We start from the raw sequence: 18,853 nt of genomic DNA, 5'->3' as shown, positions 1-18,853 counted from the left end.
GAGCGCATTTTTCTATGCCGCGAATTGAGCTCGAGCCCCCCAAGGTGGTGGGGGGGGGGGACTGCTGCTTGTGTGGGTGCCGGGTGGTGGGTGGTGGGTGGTGTGGTGAATGCTGAGGTGGACCAACTTGAAGATGTCGTTGCGGCCTTTCTGCTTGTGGTGTAGTTGACGTTTTCTGGTTTTGGTTTTCGGTTTTCGGTTTTCGTTTGCCTTAGTCTTAGCTTTTCTTTTTCTTTTTCTGCCTCGCTGCCGGCGCCAACTGCGCGGCCGACTTCTGCGTCAGCGTCGCTGCCTTGGAGAAACCACTGCTACTGGTTCTCGCGGTAAATGTTAAGCCAAAACGAAAGAAAGAATTATATACCCCAAGAGCAACAGCAACAGCAACAGCAAGAGCAGAAAAAAAAAGAAAGACGAGGGCGGCTGCTGCCGCCATCAATTTGGGGGCGGGGTAATGTCGCAGCAGCGTTTTTTGGAGTGGAAGTGGGTGGCTGGACCCGGGACCCAGGACCCTTCGTCCATGATTATGATGAGGCGTCGCTAACATTCCGCCCAAAAGCCCCCCCCAACCCGCCCCCAGCTCGTTCGTCCTCGTCCTCGTCGTTGGCTGTGCTGCGTCGTCGCTCTCTGTCTCTGGCGCTGCCGCGGCCGGCGTCGCCGCGACGCCGTGGTCGGCGTCGCCGCGACGCCGTGGTCGGCGTTGCCAACCGCTCGTAGTGGTCGCGTTCATGGTTACCGCAAAAAATAGTTTAATATCTCCGTGTCGTTTGATTCGATCGCCAGAGTTGCCAGTCTCTCAGTCTCAGTCTCAGCCTCAGATCCAGAGTCCCAAATTCAATCTAAGCCACAATTTCCCGCTCTCGCTCGCTCGCTCGCTCGCCTGCCTTCTCTGTCTCTCTCTTTCTCTCTCTCACTTTCCCTGTACGTGTGTGCAGGCGCGCGTGTGTGTGTGTGTGTGCTCGTGCTAGTGTCTTCTGTGTTAGTGTGCCGTGTGCTCGACAAATTCTCATAAATCCCATAGCTTATAATTAATTCTGGAAGTTGATATTTTAGAAGTGCCACAAAATTCAATCATTTTTTTCAAGTGTGTCCTGTGCCACAACCAAAGGGAAATCCCGATATCGAGTGCTGCGGACAAGTGGAAAATCTACAACAAACCAATAAATGTAAGTTGAAGGGACAGAAGAAAGTGATCGCTGTTGGCAGGATGTCTTTGGATAACCAAAAAGGGGCCAAAATTATGTGAAATTACGTGAAATTATACTAAAGATCAATGGGCAGAATGTAGGGGAATATTCAAGGGCCTAAAATCTGAATCAATATGATTTGGATCATCATCATCATATAGGGAGATATGTACTTCAGATGTGAAAGAACATCACAAGCAAGTTTCGGATATAAAGAAAGATGTGGTGGAAGTTATTGGTGGATATGTAGACAGATCCTCGACTCGCAGTTTCATGCCAAGGATCACCGGAATGAAACAACTTTTGATATCAATGAAGCAATGTTTCTTGGCCCTTGAGACACCCAAGCAGAAATGCAGCCCTTCTTCCGGCCAATCGACCGAGGGGCACTGCCACATGACGCGCGTCACTAGTTTCTAGTGGATGTAAAAGGAATCGTGAAAGCTATGGGGCTCTCCTACACTCATAAACTATTATTTCTTCAATTGGTTCTTCTGATCGCAAGCTCAGTGCTTAGTATCTGATCCAAAAAAAGAGTGATTAGTCGGTGGAAGGATGTTAAGATCTTGTAGAACTTTCCTTGTTCCAAACACTTATAAGCCTTTATTTTCTCATGTGAAATCATGTTTGAAAATTGTACTTGTAGATTGAGCTTTTCTCTTTACTTAATAGAAAGACTTATTGCGACATCTTTTCCAAGTTTGGCGCAGAAATTCGTCAAGTTTCTATCCTTTTCAAGGGTATTTAAATCCGATTGCAGGAGATCTGCTACTCACCTGATTGACTTGAACCAAAGGCTTTTGGAATTTTTCATTTAGATCTATTTTTGGAATATTTAAGCATTTTTTTTTGTATTAATTTTGAAATATTTAATTTAGAGGTGATGTTTCTTTGTTTGTATTATGTATCGATGGGTATGCACTGCTATTTTTTTGTCCTGACTGACTAATTCAGTTATCTCCCCACAAAAGTTATTTGCATTTGTTGATCTAATTGTGTGGCTAGCCCCGCAACCGACCAACTTGTTTGTTAACCAATTATATAGACCACCTTCTGCTGGTGCCCGCCCTCCTCCAATGTCGCTCGGCCACTGCCATTGTCTCTCGTATCTGTGGCCACATATGTCGCCACATAGTCGCTTGGCCAGTTCATTTGGCCAGCGGACAGCTGCATTCAGCGGCGCAAAAAAAATCTATATAAATATATATATGCATATATGTATATGCTCGTACGGAATGTATTTATACATTTCAAAGCGGAAGTTGTTAAAAAAGGGAATACATATACATACGAACTACAGATTGCTCATGTGTCAGTGTGTGTGAGTGTATATGAACAGGCAACACTTGGTTCTACAGCACAAAACACGAGGGAATGGTCTGCTTCTAATGCTACGAAGCTTTAAATACCCTTGCAGATCAATGTACACAGAGATCTACAACATTACCATGTCGTTGCCTTATGTTCCTACCTGAAGTGTAGCTGATCGATCCTTCCTACGTACATATGTCTGAGGTATACAGGGACGGACCTACTTTTCAGTTTACTGCTGTTGTAAGAGCTTTTCCACTGCGAAGAATAATTCTATCCGATAAACAACACAATTTTCTATAAGATTGGCTTATTTTTAGAAGCGTAATTTTATTGCTTTATTTTTAAAAATTTTGTTAACTAAAAAAGGTCAAAAACTGTTCTTCTAATTTCTTCATTCTGGGTAATTTTCTTGACGAATTTGGCACTAGGCTTAACCGATGCAAACTCTGTGGTTATGTCAAATATGCAATGTCAAAGTGCATTAAATTTTAACTTAAATCATTCTCAATTTTCACAATCAAGGCAAATCATAGGCTGAGGAGGAGGTATACCTAACAGGAAGAGTTTTCCCATCAGAATAAATGCAAACTATTCATTGAACCGTTTGATACCGTGTCTTTCTGTCTATTCAAATGAACCAAAAAATAGCTCCACTTTCACTTCCGTTGCATCCGTGTTTTTATTTGTATTATTTATTGTTTATTTAAATCTTAAATCTCAACCATATTTGACATGCATTAGTAAGCTAATTTATTGAATATATTTTGTTATAATATATCCATTTCTGTATGCTTAGAAGCAATTGTTTCGATCATCAGATCAGTTCCTTTGTTATTTTTACCTCGTACTGGTACCTATTAGCATTATCCTTAAAGTCTTATTTAACCCGAAAAACTTCCCGAATGGGAAGATTATGTTTTGCCCCAGGATCTGACAAAAGCCAGGCCAAAGTTTTGAGTCCTCCCGTGTAAAGAGGGAATCTACAAAAGTAGTTGGTAAAAAAGAAACGTGGCGAAAACCAAACGCGACTGGTTGGGTCCTGCAAATGATTTTTATTTATACAAGAGCTACCATAACCCCTCCCACAGTGCGTGCACGAGGACATGGGCTTGGATATGGGGTCTGTGTGGGGGGACAAAGAGCATTGTTGATTTTTTGGTGGCCAAACACAGGCTGGCAACATCTGGCGCTTTCGATAATTTTTCTCTCGTTTTTTTCCCATTTGACGAACATGAAATGAACTTTTTTCTGTTGTTGTTTTTGTTTCGCGTGCGGCACGGAACAGATGCCGTCATACATCTTAGTTTATGCTGCGGCCCATGGCTCCACGGCTCAGCTGACTCCATACACATCCTCCCATTCAGATGCAGCTCTTCATCATTATTGGCTATGATTTTTTAATATTTAATTGAGCTGCTCTCGCCGATGTCGGCTTAAATGCAAATTGTGCGCAAAGGTGTGCGGTTCGATTCGGTTCGGTTTGGTTTGGTTTGGTTTGGTTTCGTTTCGGTTTTGGTATCGGGTTCGTTCCAGTCCATGTCGCTTTTGGCCATATTCAGAGACAAATGCAGGTGGAGTTGCAGATGCAGATACGATACAGATATCGGCCACCGATTCTGTTCTGTTCAGTTCTCGTTTAAAGTGCAATAATAATTGAGTTGTTGTCAGCGATGACAGCGGCAGCAGCAACAAAAAAAGAATGCAGCATACTTATGCGGGCAGCGAATGTGAATACAAAAGAAAGGAAATTAACAAAAGAGGATATTACAGAAAACAAAAAAAAAAACAGAACAAAAATTAATATTCTCACGTTGGGCGCATTCCAAAAAAAGGTTTCTCCCAAGCTTTTGCGAGAGTGTGGTTTTTTGAATAGTATAAATTGGGATCTTTTCATTTCGTCTTTTATGCGTTTATTTTGTTGATAAAACCAACTCCTGAAAGCGCTTCAGCACAAGATCTTGGTGGAAAAACTCGACATTTCTTTGTTAAAGTCGATTTCCAGTGAATTTCAGTTCAAAGAACAGCCCCACACGGAATATTTTCAATCCGAATTTCATTCGCAATCCACATTAATTTTCCAGATTGACCAAATGAGCTGACAATGATCGGATTGAAAGCATCGACTCTTTGAGGCAACATTGAAATCAAACCAAAAACCAAACCATCAGCAGCAGCAGCAGCAGCAGGAGCACAACAGCAGCCGCGTACAGCCTGAAAGGACGTAGTCAAAGCTGAAACCAGAGAGGCCCTGAATACCTTGGACCAACTATAAGCAGCTGCAATAATGCACATTTCTGCTGAGGTCAGTTCGACCACCTCAAATCAAATACAGCAGCAACAGCAACAGCAACAACAACAGCAGCAGCACCAACAGCTTCACCAACAGTTGCATCAACAACACCAACAGCAAACGACTCCAACAGCAACGACCACAACGGGCGGCAGCACCACGAAGCGGCGTAATGCAGAGTCCTCCTCCAATAATAACAATAATAATAGCAACAACAACAACAACAATAGTACCACCAACAACAACAACAACAACAACAATAATAATAATAGTAGTAGTAACAATGCCAAGACAAAACCGGTGGACACTAGTCCATACCTGACACCAGAGAACCTCATCGAGCGCACCGTCGACGTCCTGCTCGCCGAACATCCCGGCGAGCTGGTCAAGACGGGCTCACCCCATGTGGTAAGTGGCATTAAATCGCTGAATCCATGTCGATAATATGTTGCCCAAATTCTCAACCTAATTTGGATAATTAATGCATAATTGATTCAGGTCTGCACCACATTACCCACGCATTGGCGATCAAACAAGACGCTGCCGATTGCCTTCAAGGTGCTGGCCTTGGGCGAGGTCATGGATGGGACAATAGTCACCATTCGGGCGGGCAACGATGAGAATTTCTGCGGAGAGCTGCGCAACTGTACGGCGGTGATGAAGAACCAAGTGGCCAAGTTCAATGATCTACGATTTGTGGGAAGGAGCGGAAGAGGTAAGTAAAGGCCATATGGAGGCCCATAAATATATCCACAGCTTAAGCTACAAAAAACTATTATAGTTCAAGTTTGGAGATGGGAAATGGCAGTACTTTTTAGCTGGTTTTAGACATCATTTGAGCCCCCTCAAGACCTTTTTCTGTAGTGTTTCCTCCTTCGCGTTTGGTCATTTCCATTCAGAATATCGTATCGGTTGAGTTGATTGCTTGCTTCCTGCCCAGTCATCGCATGTTATCTACGCATATTGTCACACCAACAGACAGACACACACACACTCACGCTCAGACACATCAAAAGCCGCTGACAAACTCCTGGGGATTCCGGCTTTCATATTGTCCTTCCCTGTCCTGTCCCCTTCCGACTGAGGCTCATGACTCGTCGCTGGCATCAACAAATAAGATAAGTAGTCTGTAGTTAATTTTTATATGTCTATTGGGGAGTGGCGGATCGGCGGCAACGCCGCGGCGTTCAGACAGCAGACAGTCTTGACAGTTGTCAATTTTGTTTGAGATTTTTTTCGTGTTTGGGAATGGGGTTGGGGTTGGGGTTGGGGCTCTGGTGGGCTGGCGCTCTTGGGGCGTTATTGCTGTTCATTTCGTCAATTTATCACGAACGCAATTTAAAAATCAAATCGAGGGTGACAGACAACATACTGTGATAGAATTTTCCCTCTCCTGTCTCCTGTCTGCCGTCTTCATTTTTCTCGCTTTTCGGTTTTCCTTCTTATTCTTTTTCTTAGACTTCTTCATTTTTTTTTTTATTTTGGCCAAATTAAATCAGCGTAACTGTTTATTCAAATCCCCAACAAAACATGGCTAACAACAGCGACAACTTTGTACTTTTCCTTTGCTGTGCAGCTTTATCAGGGTCTCCGCTTTCGCCAAGTTATTTTTCATTTCCGCAGTCCGTGCCGGGGGATGGTAGGGGCCTGGGTATGGTGTCCCCGGGCATGTCTAAGTGCTCGCTTTGCCGCGGCATTTGACAATTTGCTCATTAAGTTTGTCTGACCCCTCAAAAGGCGAGAGATTGCTTTTTGGGGGGGCGGAGGGTCACAGACATCTTTTGGGGCACCCTCATCAGCATCAGCTTCGACTCGGCCTCGGCCTCTACCCTCTACCCTCTACCCTCCAACCAGCCGACCATCTATCCATGAAACTTGTTTGACATTTTTAAACGTTTCAAGTGGCAAATAATTCCTTGGGATTTACTTTGGCAAATCTTTTTTTAAACATTTGATTATGGGGATCTCCCTTTCCGCCTTTGGGATTCGCTTGCTTTTTCCTTACTAATTATCTGGGGGGTGGAAAGGGGGGGGGGGGGGGACAGCAAATAGAAAAAATATAAAGGGTGGCGTGACAATTGCCAAAAGGCAGCAGCATCAAATGTTCTACAAATGGATTTAAATTATTTAACCCAGCCGGGAAACCCTTTCTATTTTATTTTCTGGCTTTTTTTTTTTGTCTTTCGGGGGACGGATTCATCTTGTTTTAATGCGCTACAAAAGGATTACGTGGGTCAAGTCCCCCTTTTTCTCTCTATCCGACTTCTCCCTGGAATTTGGGGATACTCGGGGGGGTCGAGCAGACCCCTCCTTCTGCATTATTTGCTTAATTTCAATTAGCAAACAAATGCAAATCCCTTGTACTAGGAAAAAGTAATGCAAAGCCTGCAATTGTAATTGTTGTTCGCTGTTTCCCATTGGCATTGGCCGTTGCTGTTGCCGTTGCCGTTGCCGTTTGCTTTTGGCTGCTGCTACAACTAATGCCACTTGCAGTTGTCAAGGCTGCAGACACTCCAGGGCGCTCCGCTATGCAACAAATTTATGAGGGCCAATCAGAAAGAAAAGTAAGAGATGAGGGTCTACGAGGCTGGCTCGACGGATATGAACCGATATGTGCATGTGGGTAGAAAACTCAGCAGAAGCCTTGTTCCCAGTTAATACGAGTGGTAGGTAGACCGATCGTTAGTTTCTGTTAGTTTAGTTTTTGTTTAGTACCAAATAAATTCCACTTAAAAATCCACTTTAACCTTTCTTAGTTCCTTCGGCAAACTCCTGAGCCCGCCCTCGCTGTGCCTTGGCTACACAACCCTTTTTGTTTTTTGGTTTTTTTGGTGCGCAGCACTCGTAATTTTAATGATATGGACCACGCGGCGTATGCGTATTGAAGAGAGGGAGTTGGAGGAGACACAGGGAAGGAGAGACGTAGCGAGGGAGTGATGGCAACGCAATTAGATAAAATGGCGGCATCAGCAGCTGCAGTTGCAACACTGCACCGTGCAACTGTGCAACCGTACAAGCGTACAACAGTGGGAGTGGAACTGCAACTGCAACTGCAGCTGCATTGAAGCGGAAACACAGACACAAAGATACGGACACACAGGCACATGGGAAATGCATTTGGTTGTTGTCTACTAATGAATTACAATCACTTGGATGCTGCCACCGCCCAACGCCCAACGCCCACCGACCGGGGCATGGGCCTGAAAGAGATTGCTTGGGGGAGGCGAAGGCGAATGCGAAGGCTGTGGAACGGGGGGAGGGCGGGATCCGGCACATGTAATTATTGTTGCTGTATATGCTATATGCATGTAAATGAGAGGCTGCCCATTGCATTGATGTGTAAGCACTTTGAAGTGCATTACCAAAGTGCATCAGCAGCAGCAGCATCTAAGCGTTCTTGTTGCAATTGTTGCTGCTGTTGCTGTTGCTGTTGCTACTGCAACTGCAGCTGCATTTGCGATAATATGTTAATTAACTGCAAGTGATTATTGCCTGCTTATTGCTCAGCTTAGCCCCGAAACCCTGTACAAATGGAGACACTGGGCAGGGAGAGTTAGCTTTGTGGTGGTGGAGTAGGAGGAGGTGGACACCCGGCCGTAGATACTTACATTTTTGGGCAAACGAATGCTGTTTGTGTGCGGCGTTGGGTTACAACCTTCGTTGTATCCAAATATGTAATGCATTAGCTGATTATTCTCTGAGGCTGATTGTAAAATATCGATAAAGGCGATAAAATGTAAATGGAAAATGGCATTTAAACGAGACAAATCAACGGAAAAGTATTTCAATCATTACAGTATGTATGGAAAATCGAGAGAGATCGCGGTCTGCCCTGCTCGTCCAACTAAAATCACTGACTGAGTATCGGGCTTATAAGATTTAAGTGCTAGTACCCAGTTCTCCCAGCTACATTTGAAACAACAAGCGAACCTGGATTAAGTGCTCAAAATATTTACGTATTTCAAGCTGTTCCCAAAACAAACAGTCCCCTTGAAGTATTTGACTTCGCACTTGCTTTTATACATCAAATGAAAACAGAGAAAAGTGAAAGTCCAAAGGAACTGTATTTTTTATCGTAGCAGGCTGTGTATGCGGCCAACAGAACCTCACTGCCTCAAAAGCATTTCACATTTAGTTCACAAACTAAACAACTCGACAGAAAATTTAATTCCCAAAAGTTGAAAATCAGATTTTTTTTAAAACTAAACTATACTGTAACGAAAAATCATCAGATCAAGCAGGATGATTCTTCATATTATGTCTCGCGGTGAGTATTTCCATGGTACTCCTATTGGGCACCTTTGGGGGAATTATGACCGTCGATTTCCCAAACCTACAGGTACGCTGCGGCACTTTTCCGTGGGGCCACTCCGCTGGTCCAAGTCTAGTTCTCTAAAGAACGCCCAGATTAGTGACGTGTTGAAGACCGTCGCAAAAAAAGAACCATCCGCCCTCGTGGTTTCAGTCAAGGCCGAAGCTGCCTGTGAGGTGACCAAGGACCAGTCGCAGGAACTTAAGAAGAGCAACACTTTGTACGACGCTATGAAGAAAATGCACAATGATTACAGCAAAGACTACAACGAGCAGAAGCCTGGCCCGACTACGATTTCTGAATCAATCAGTCAAACAGGGACCTCGCAGTGGCGCAAATCGGCGCCTTGGCCTGCTTACCGGGGCCCTTTGCTTGAAGAGTTATTAGAAAAGGAATCCACCCAAGTGGACGTGATCCCCACAAATGAGAAGAGGAAGCTGACCCGCCGCGACTATTTGAGACTGATTTTCAAGGAGGAGAGACTAAAGAACCCCAAGGAGAAGAAGCCGGTCGCCGATACCAAAATGGGCCAGATGGAAGTCGACAAGGAGCCACTGAATCCTGCACGACTGGAATTCGTGAATCTGAAGTGGAAGGAGCGCCAGCACGAGGTGGGAAAGCGGGTGCAGGAGGCAGACACGAAGAACAACGACTCCCGATTCGAGATGACCACGGGGCTGAAGGGGAAGATCGACTAGACGAGCCCCCCCCTCTTTGCAAATACCAGCCTCCCAACCTCCCTTAAATTGTTAAATTGTTAAAAATTCTTGTTATGATCCAGCAGTGATCCATCACCAGTTGGTGTTTGTGGTCCGCCTTTGCAATTTGATTTCATTCAATATATAAATTATAAATAAAAGTTCGAGAGCAAAAAAACAACGAATAACTGATGAGAGGCTCAAAAGATGTGGCTGTGAATAGGGAACATTTTGTCCATATTTTTCCCTTTCCGAAGTCAGTGATCAAGCAGTGCACCGCTTAAACCTGAAGGTTTGGTTCGTTTTCCATTGACATGATGAAGCAAGCAGTTCATCCACAAAACCTGAAGCTTTGGTCTAAGCAGTGGGCCATTAAACAGTGTATATCTTAGCGTTGAGTGTTTCCAAAGTCATCAAAAGATAACTACATATGTTATGGGACAGCCAATTTCTGCATGTTATGGTTATATTTTTTTAGAATTAGAATTTAGTTCTTTGATGGCACTGTCCAAATTGTCCTAAGAATGTGAAAGGTAGGAATTTTGTAGAAAATCAGCCGCAAGCCAATATTCTTGTTGTTTGAGATGTTGTTTTATTGTTGGTGCAGCGTTTGTTATCTTTTGGTATGGAACAACAGTTGTGCTTGCTGTATCTGTTTTACCGCCTCTTTCAGCTATTTCCCATCTTTGTTACTCTGCTATCCCTTTTGGTTTTTGTGGCGGTGTGAGGCAGGCAAAGATCTGGGGTTCGTTTCGGTTTCACTTGCAGTCTTGGCTCCAGTTTAATAATCAGATATTGTAACCCTTTTTTCGCGCAGTTTGTTGGATGTTGGCTCTTCTTGTAGCCGCTGTAGTTGTTGCCACTGTGTTGACATCCGCTTTTTTGTTGTAGCTGGCAGACGCCATAACCGATTCTGTATTGCATGGCCATGGCCTCGGGGCAAGTGTCAGTATCAGTGGATGATGCGGATGATGATGATGATGATGCTGATGCTGGGAAAACTTTCCCACATGCCAGCAAAAAGCGAAGGCAAAGAAGCGACAGGGAAAAAAGGAAATTAAATTTCCAGCAAAGTCAAAAATTATATTGGCAATAAATGAAGACACGGCCGGGGAGTCCTAGCCGTGGCTGGAGCCATAGCCAGACGTAACGCGCCCTGCAATTACGACTTCTCATTTGCGGGGGTGGCTGCCTCGGGGCATGGGGACGGGACGGTGGCTAGATGGGCGGATGGTTGCGATCTGGTGGGAGGCACGCAACGTTGCCAAACAGGAAGCCGGAATCGACGTTTATTAAAACGGAAACTCGAGACAACTGTGCGGCGGCGGCATCAACATCAGCAGAAAAAAGCAAACCAGAAAAGAGAACAGTGAAAAATAAGTAAGAAAGAAAATAAACGCGACAAAGACGATGGCGATGGCGATGGCGATGGCGACAAGGACATAATTCTGTCCTTGGGGCTAGCTGATAAGCTCAAAGACCCCCAACGCCGTGACAACAACCACCACCCCACAAGTGATTCACAAAGACACAGCCCACTGGGCCCATCCTCCAGGACCCCCGGACCAAGTGGAAAGGCAAAGGCCGCTAAATTGCAATTTTCTAGATTTAAGCGTGAACAATAAATGTCACATAATCTGTAAGTAGCCAAATAAAAGGCCAGTCCCCGGCGCTCCCCCCTCCCCCCTCCCACACCCACTGCCACTCCCACTGCTACTCCTTGCCGAACGGCCTAAGCTATTTAATTTAATTTATCGCATTTTAAACATCCAGCCAAAACAATCAAGAGCGCAAAGAAGCCCAACAAAAATGGTAAAAATAATATGTATATACAGCAGATTTATTGATTGCGGTTGCAGGATGGGAAGGGGGGGGAGGGGGATCGGAGATCAGAGCATGACTTTTAAATCTGTTCAGAGTTCTATATAAATCCAATTTGTAGGAGTGTCATGTGATAAGAGAGAACGCGAGAAAAGGGACGGAGAGAAGCTGTCCCGACCAATCTCATTGGGGAATTTATTGGCAGTGTAATATGGTTTGGGTCGAGTCTAATTTATAGAAAAAATATAGGAGATTTCGAATACAGACTCTTGAGATACGCTCTCGCTCTCGTGGCAATCTCCACCCACTCCACTTTCACAAACTCAACCTTCCTCCATGCCATTCATGAATGATGCGGGCAAGAAAATCCTATGACACATTTCATTATACAAATATCAATTAAGCACACAGCAAATACTAATTGTAAGTGTGTATGGAGCAGAGTATGCGTGTGTGTGTGTGCCACCACCAACCGGAAACAAGCAACCCACACGGATCCAACCCCAACCCCCAACTGGACTGTCATAAGGGCTGCTTCTGCTTCCTCGGCTCCGGCTTCGGCTTCGGCTTGGAAGGCGGGCAAATTTTAATGAAAATTAAAAATTCAACATCAAAAGCAAGAAAAATGTAAGGAAGGCAAACGCGTTCCCCCCCTCCCCCCTCCCCGAAATCCACAGCTCCCACAAAAGAAGTGTTAATGTGTTATCTGATTTATTTATGTACAAGCCCTACCGCCATCCCTAATTTCCTTCGCATGCCAGTGTGTGTGTGCGTATGTGTGTGTGTGGAAATTGCTTGAATTTGTGTAAAATTTCGTGACTTCAATTAAATTCCATTCGATACTCAAGGAATTTCGAGATCTGATGATGCGCAAGTAATTTCCGAAATTGGATACTGTACTCATACGAGTACGAGAGTGTGCCACCAGCAAACAGACAAACAAATACTCGTACTCGTACTCGTACTCGTACTCGTATACAAATGCAAACAAATGTCTGTCTGTCTCTCGGTATATATCGGGTGTCTGTACATTTGTATTAAATCAAATTTTAATTGCGCATACTTGTCCCTCGGCAAATATTTGCAACGCTCGCTCGCCACCGCCTTTGACTCTGGTCTCTGTCTCTGCCACTGCCACTGACTCCCTGTACGTGTGTCTGTTGTCTTTGATTCTGTTTCTCTGACTTGCTGCTTAGACTTTGGCCAAAATATTTTAGCGACAAGGAATTTAAGGCCAAACAACCAACCAGCCAACCAACCAGACAACAGACACACAGAGCACGCCAAAGCTTGGCAAACAAACATTATGAGCAAACAGACAAACAAAGAACAAAGAAGACTATACATATACAGCAACAAAACAAAAAAAAAAGAAAACCCAGAGATGGGGTCAAATTAAGCTTTCAGACTGGAGAAAAAATTAGTGGTTGGATCAGGGCAGACATTTAAGAAAAATTGGCCTTCAATATTCAATATTTCTACGAGTACTCCAGGCATGAATGATGTCTTTAAATATTTGTCATATCTAACAGATGTTCGCTCTAAGGTCCCGACTAAAAATCGTAGTTCTATAGGTTATTCCCTGATTCAATTGGTTAAACCACTTTGCCATATGGCTGCCATATAAAATATCGGTGGGGAGTCTGTGTTAAGCCTAAAAAAAGCAGAGAAAACTTCGCATTAGAAATAATCTATTTTGAATGCTTTTGAAATGATTTTGAACAATTAAATTCAGTCTAAGACTAAGTATAACTTAAGAAACTAATTTCCAAGGTGGTCCCAAAGCCTTCTTCTTTGATGCGGTCTATTTTCCAATTGGAAACAGACCAAACCGAAATGGAAAATACACTTACTCTGGCCAAGGGTGGGGGGTCCTAACGATGCGCCATCCAACAATTGCTCCAACATCTACCAATCTCTATTCCTCCTCCGTCGAACCGAAAGAAGCTTGCCACACAGCGAGGGCAGGTGGGTGGATGGATGGGTGACTTCTTGCCGTGGCTTATGCCCAACTTCTGTTAATGCCTAAATAAGTAGAAAATTCTGTCCCCTGCCTTCGCCGCCCCTGGGTTCTGGTCTCAGGGCCACACAAAAGTATCTAAGCGGCTGCTCCTAGGAAATCTGTCAAATGTCAGTGGCAGCCAGCGCGCGGCAACGTTGACGTTGGCTCATTAAAAAAGCGAACTTGTCCTTCGACTCCCATCCAAATCCCATCCACAGCCGCTTGCCAGTCGCTTGCCAGCCGCTTGCCGCTTTGGGGGCTGTAGTTGACACCTGGCTTAAAGTTTGTGCCTGTGTCTGTGTCTGTGTGCCTCCTCTTGGCTCCGGTTTGGTTTTAGCCTGGCACAAAATGGCGGCCTGGGCTGCGACCATTTTGGGCTCTGCTCTTCTTCGCTGGGTGTTTATCACATTGCTGCTATTAATTAAGCTTAACGAGGTTACCGTTCGCAACCACACCCCTACCCAACTAGGCAGCCCAGAGATAAAGGGCGAGTGGTTGCGGAGGAGATGGAGAGACCTGCGAGACCTGACATCTTAGGCGGCAAACTTCATAATGAAATTTCACCTTCATCTCATTAAAAGTCTTGAGCATTTTTTGGGGCCACCAGGAGCCAGTAAATTGATGCGTGTCCGTGGAAAAGGGTTTCCCAGGAACTCTCAACTCTCAACTCAGAACACAGCCACGCCCAGTTCCCAGTTCCGCCAGGAGCCCGAGCCAAATGCAGAGACATGGCCGTGTACAAGGGGCCTGTTGCCTGTTGCCTGTTGCCAACGCTGGGGCGCATATTTAATTTTTAATGAAGTTTAATGGATGCCGGAAGCTTTAAAGAAAAGCAACTGAAAAACTCATGAACTCAGGAACTCAGGAGCTAAGCAAATGAGGAGGGCACCCGGCACCAGGCAACAGGCGAGGCGAAGCGAAGCAGAGTGAAGCTTGAAGCCAGCTAGTGAAATGTATGCTACAATATTTACTCCAAGTTGTGGATGCTCCTTTAGCGGATATTACTGCCGCTGTTGCTGCTGTCACCGTTGTTGCAATTCATTGGCTCTTGATGCTACTAACTCTTCGAGTATCGGCTACAAACAATATCAGTCATTAAGTCGTCTTCAGATTTGTTTGGAAACACTCAACGCTAAGATATACACTGTTTAATGGCCCACTGCTTGAACCAAAGCTTCAGGTTTTGTGGATGAACTGCTTGATGCATCATGTCAATGGAAAACGAACCAAACCTTCAGGTTTAAGCGGTGCACTGCTTGACCACTGACTTCGGACTTCGCCCATCAGTTATTCGTTAATTGTTTTTTTGCTCTCGAATTTTTATTTATAATTTATATATTGAATGAAATCAAATTGCAAAGGCGGACCACAAACACCAACTGGTGATGGATCACTGCCGGATCATAACAAGAATTTAAACAATTTAAGGGAGGGAGGGAGGGAGGCTGGTATTTGCAAAGAGGGGGACTCGTCTAGTCGATCTTCCCCTTCAGCCCCGTGGTCATCTCGAATCGGGAGTCGTTGTTCTTCGTGTCTGCCTCCTGCACCCGCTTTCCCACCTCGTGCTGGCGCTCCTTCCACTTCAGATTCACGAATTCCAGTCGTGCAGGATTCAGTGGCTCCTTGTCGACTTCCATCTGGCCCATTTTGGTATCGGCGACCGGCTTCTTCTCCTTGGGGTTCTTTAGTCTCTCCTCCTTGAAAATCAGTCTCAAATAGTCGCGGCGGGTCAGCTTCCTCTTCTCATTTGTGGGGATCACGTCCACTTGGGGGGATTCCTTTTCTAATAACTCTTCGAGAAAAGGGCCCCGGTAAGCAGGCCAAGGCGCCGATTTGCGCCACTGCGAGGTCCCTGTTTGACTGATTGTTTCAGAAATCCTAGTCGGGCCAGGCTTCTGTTCGTTGTAGTCTTTGCTGTAATCATTGTGCATTTTCTTCATAGCGTCGTACAAAGTGTTGCTCTTCTTAACGTCCTGCGGTTGGTCCTTGGTCACCTCACAGGCAGCTTCGGCCTTGACTGAAACCACGAGGGCGGATGGTTCTTTTTTTGCGACGGTCTTCAGCACGTCACTAGTCTGGGCATCCTCTTGGGAACTAGACTTGGACCAGCGGAGTGGCCCCATTGAAAAGTGCCGCAGCGTACCTGTAGGTTTGGGAAATCGACGGTCATAATTCCCCCAAAGGTGCCCAATAGGAGTACCATGGAAATACTCACCGCGAGACATAATATGAAGAATCATCCTGCTTGATCTGATGATTTTTCGTTACAGTAAAGTTAGTTTTCAAAAAAAATAAGATTTTCAACTTTTGGAAATTAAATTTTCTGTCGAGTTGTTTAGTTTGTGAACTAAATGTGAAATGCTTTTGAGGCAGTGAGGTTCTGTTGGCCGCATACAGTTGGCATACAGCCTGCTGCGATGACAAATACAGTTCCTTTGGACATTGTTTTCCTGAAACATCAGCTCAAACGAAAGGAACTTAAATAGGAAATATGTACATAATGTAGTACATCCCAGAGAAACGGAAAGTCTACCCTCAAACGACTCTCCACTCCATCTCCATTCTCTCAGCCTTTCTTTTTATTTATTATTTGCTATGAAATAAACATATGAATATTTATGGCGGACAAGAGTATCTATCTTGGCTCCCAAAAAAGGGGGGAGCAACAACCAAACGGCTGGTGGAGCGGTAGTTTAAGTAAGTTTATGCAAATAAACTCTGACGATATTGTTGCTGTTTCTGTTGGGTTGGACGAGTTTTTGCTGGGTATCCCAAAGACAGGAGTGTAAGCTATAGCTAAGAAGCTTACAAATGACTGGGAATTCCAAGATGCAAGTTTGGGCGAGGATTAAAGCGGCCTACGGAACTTTTTTACATATGTACACACATATGTGTGAGGACAGGCGACCTCCAGCCCCTTGGCAAAGCCTCGTCGAGCCATGGCCATTAAGCAAATTCTCTGGCATTAAGGCAAAGTGTTAAAATTATGATCTGTTAAGTGTCTAAATACGAGCGCAGTCGTCAGAATGGGTAAAAGGTGTGGGGGACTTGGGCCTTGGGCCCTGGGCCTAGAGGGTTGTTCCAACGGTCCTGCTGCTGTGCTGCTGTGCTGTGTATTTAAAATGTCATTTTGTTGTCAACCTCAGACTTCTTGTCTTATGTCAAATTATAATTATGGCGCCATGCTACTAACGACATTAACAGCTCCCGAATACCGACCCAGCAACAGCACCAGCAGCAGCCATTAAATTGCCTAAGCATACGAACCCTTGTTGTTGGGTGTCCCTGTTGTCCTTGCGCCGCACTGTGCCCCACACTGCTTGGGTTCTAGCTCTGGTCCTGGTCCTGTTCCTGGTCCTGGTCCTGGTTCTCGCCTTCATTATCAGCATCGAAAGTTAAAATGCAGGCAATGGCTGCTGCCAGCAAATGAAACATTTTCGTTGTGTAAGGTTAAACGTTTCAAAAACTTTGTTTTAAAATCACTTAACGCCCGAAATACACTTACAGACACATACACACACACAAACACACATATATATATATATGTATATGGATGTATAGTGAAGCTTCCAGAATGAAGGGAAGATTTTTTGGAAAAGTTGTCCAAGAAAAGGAAACATAGCTAACCATTTGGAGAGACAGCCACTGAAATAGGTTTCACTGTAGCTGCAAGACCATATCATATTAAATTCAAAGAGAATTTCCCCAGATACCAATGGCATCACCTTCTTGTTTAACTATTTGGATTATCCAACAATATGGCATAGCCCTTTTTTCTGGATTCTACTTTAATTAGTTTCTACTGTACTCCCACGCACACACACACACACAGACACGTGCACATGAATTCAGCGTTGGGCTCTACAAAAAGGGTGCAGACTGTTCTCCATTCCCATTCCCATTTCCATGCCCATCTCCAGCATCGTCGTCGTTGTCGTTGTCGTCGCCTTTTGCAAAGTGGTGATAATTTCTGCTTTGTTGCGAAAATGACAACATTTTAACCCGGCACAACAGCAGCGGCAGCGCTCCACCACCACCACCACCACCCCAATTCCACCACACAAGCCAGCTCCACCCCCCACCCGGCGCACATTCCAACACCACTTTTGAAGGTCTCAACTTGCAATGGACGCGACTTGTGTCGACTTTTAATGGTTTTTCATCTTATTAGCAGGGAAAAGTTCTTTGTCGCCGTTGTTTTCCATGCCACGCCCCCACACAGCCAGAGGGCCGCAGTGGGCGACGGGTGATGGGTGATGGGTGCTGGGCGCTGGGTGCTTAGAGGGTGGTGCAAAATGGCCAACAGCTACAGATTTATTTGCAATTTTTGCTCATTTGGCAAAAACACAAAACGAACTGAAAAGAAGTTAAAATAAATAGACGCCAAAGTCCTTTGTCTTTAGCCACTTTGTGAGCCTTCTTTGGTTACATCGAGCGTCTCTCCACTCCACTGCTGTCCTCATTCCAGGACTCTACCCCCCTTTCCCCGCTTGTTGGTGTTGCTGCTGCTGTTGCGAGTATCTGAGGGCGCATAATTAAAAAAGTTTCATTTCATTTTCTTGGGTTTCTTGGTTCGTTTCGCCTGTTTATGTTCATTTGTTTTCTTGTGTAGGTTTCTGGGGTTTCTGGTCCCCAAGTTCTCTTCTCTGTTCTACAACTCCGCCATTTTCCAGCCCTTAAAATTGTGTGGGCCCAACAACTGTCGTCAGTTGTTTGTTGCCTTTTGTCTTAATGATTACCGCCTTCTTGCGTTTTTTGCATGCTTCGTTTAATTTAATATTAATCTAAGAAGTTTGTTTGTTTTTTACATGTTCTTTTGGTTGGCTAAGGCTGTGGATGTGGACCCAAAAGCTGCAAATGACTTTGGTTGGGTGCTCTTGAAGTTTACGTTTAAGTGAAATGATGATATGAACCTGCAAAACATTCCCAAAAGGACAGAGATATATGGTTAAGCTCTCGTGGAGTGTTTTTAATTAGGATAAAGTGCAAAAATAGTTTAGTTTGGGCTACGAGTCCTGGGCTAATTTAAAGCTTACCCAATGCATCTTAGCTGTGGGTTAATCGAGGTTAATCCTGTATGCAATCGAGTCGACCTTCCTTTGCCTCAAACAGAATTCCACCCCATGGCTTCCCCTCCCATCCCATCCCGTCCAGGGGCAAGGGCAAGGACAACCCTCGCACCTTTTGTTGATTAACTCAAGCATTTTGGCATTCAAAATGTTTGGCAAATGA

General features: G+C 44.7%; 3 protein-coding genes across 3 annotated transcripts in view; 2 read left to right on the top strand and 1 right to left on the bottom strand.

Annotated features, from left to right (window-relative positions):
- Nucleotides 1–747: 747 nt before the first annotated feature.
- RunxB (Runt related B) overlaps nucleotides 748–18,853 on the top strand; it is a 32,160-nt gene continuing 14,054 nt past the window's right edge. Inside the window, exons 1-3 of the mRNA XM_033383752.1 lie at nucleotides 748–1,163; nucleotides 4,580–5,196; nucleotides 5,287–5,503. Of these exons, the coding sequence (XP_033239643.1) occupies nucleotides 4,783–5,196; nucleotides 5,287–5,503 (631 nt within the window). The 5' untranslated portion in view covers nucleotides 748–1,163; nucleotides 4,580–4,782. The remainder of the gene's footprint in view (nucleotides 1,164–4,579; nucleotides 5,197–5,286; nucleotides 5,504–18,853) is intronic.
- Nucleotides 8,907–9,979, top strand: LOC26532544 (uncharacterized). The gene is made up of 2 exons (XM_015186450.2): nucleotides 8,907–9,055; nucleotides 9,128–9,979. The coding sequence occupies exons 1-2, from the start codon at nucleotides 9,031–9,033 to the stop codon at nucleotides 9,796–9,798; spliced, it is 696 nt and encodes a 231-aa protein (XP_015041936.2). The 5' UTR covers nucleotides 8,907–9,030; the 3' UTR covers nucleotides 9,799–9,979.
- On the bottom strand, nucleotides 14,920–15,999 carry LOC117184811 (uncharacterized). Its single transcript, XM_033383751.1, has 2 exons — nucleotides 15,837–15,999; nucleotides 14,920–15,764 (listed from the first exon to the last, which is right to left on the bottom strand). Exons 1-2 carry the CDS (start codon nucleotides 15,859–15,861, stop codon nucleotides 15,094–15,096), a joined length of 696 nt encoding a protein of 231 aa, XP_033239642.1. The 5' UTR covers nucleotides 15,862–15,999; the 3' UTR covers nucleotides 14,920–15,093.

The sequence above is a fragment of the Drosophila pseudoobscura genome, chromosome X (genome assembly GCF_009870125.1).
Source record: "Drosophila pseudoobscura strain MV-25-SWS-2005 chromosome X, UCI_Dpse_MV25, whole genome shotgun sequence".
NCBI lineage: Eukaryota > Metazoa > Arthropoda > Insecta > Diptera > Drosophilidae > Drosophila > Drosophila pseudoobscura.
Note: the sequence above shows the minus strand (reverse complement) of the source record. Positions and strands in the feature narration are given on the sequence as shown.

Bases quoted from the DNA above. Each gene is read 5' to 3' on its own strand.
- LOC26532544 (XM_015186450.2), top strand. From the start codon at position 9,031: ATGATTCTTCATATTATGTCTCGCG. The intron at 9,056-9,127 runs GTGAGTATTTCC...CCAAACCTACAG, and splicing joins TCTTCATATTATGTCTCGCG to GTACGCTGCGGCACTTTTCC.
- LOC117184811 (XM_033383751.1), bottom strand. From the start codon at position 15,861: ATGATTCTTCATATTATGTCTCGCG. The intron at 15,765-15,836 runs GTGAGTATTTCC...CCAAACCTACAG, and splicing joins TCTTCATATTATGTCTCGCG to GTACGCTGCGGCACTTTTCA.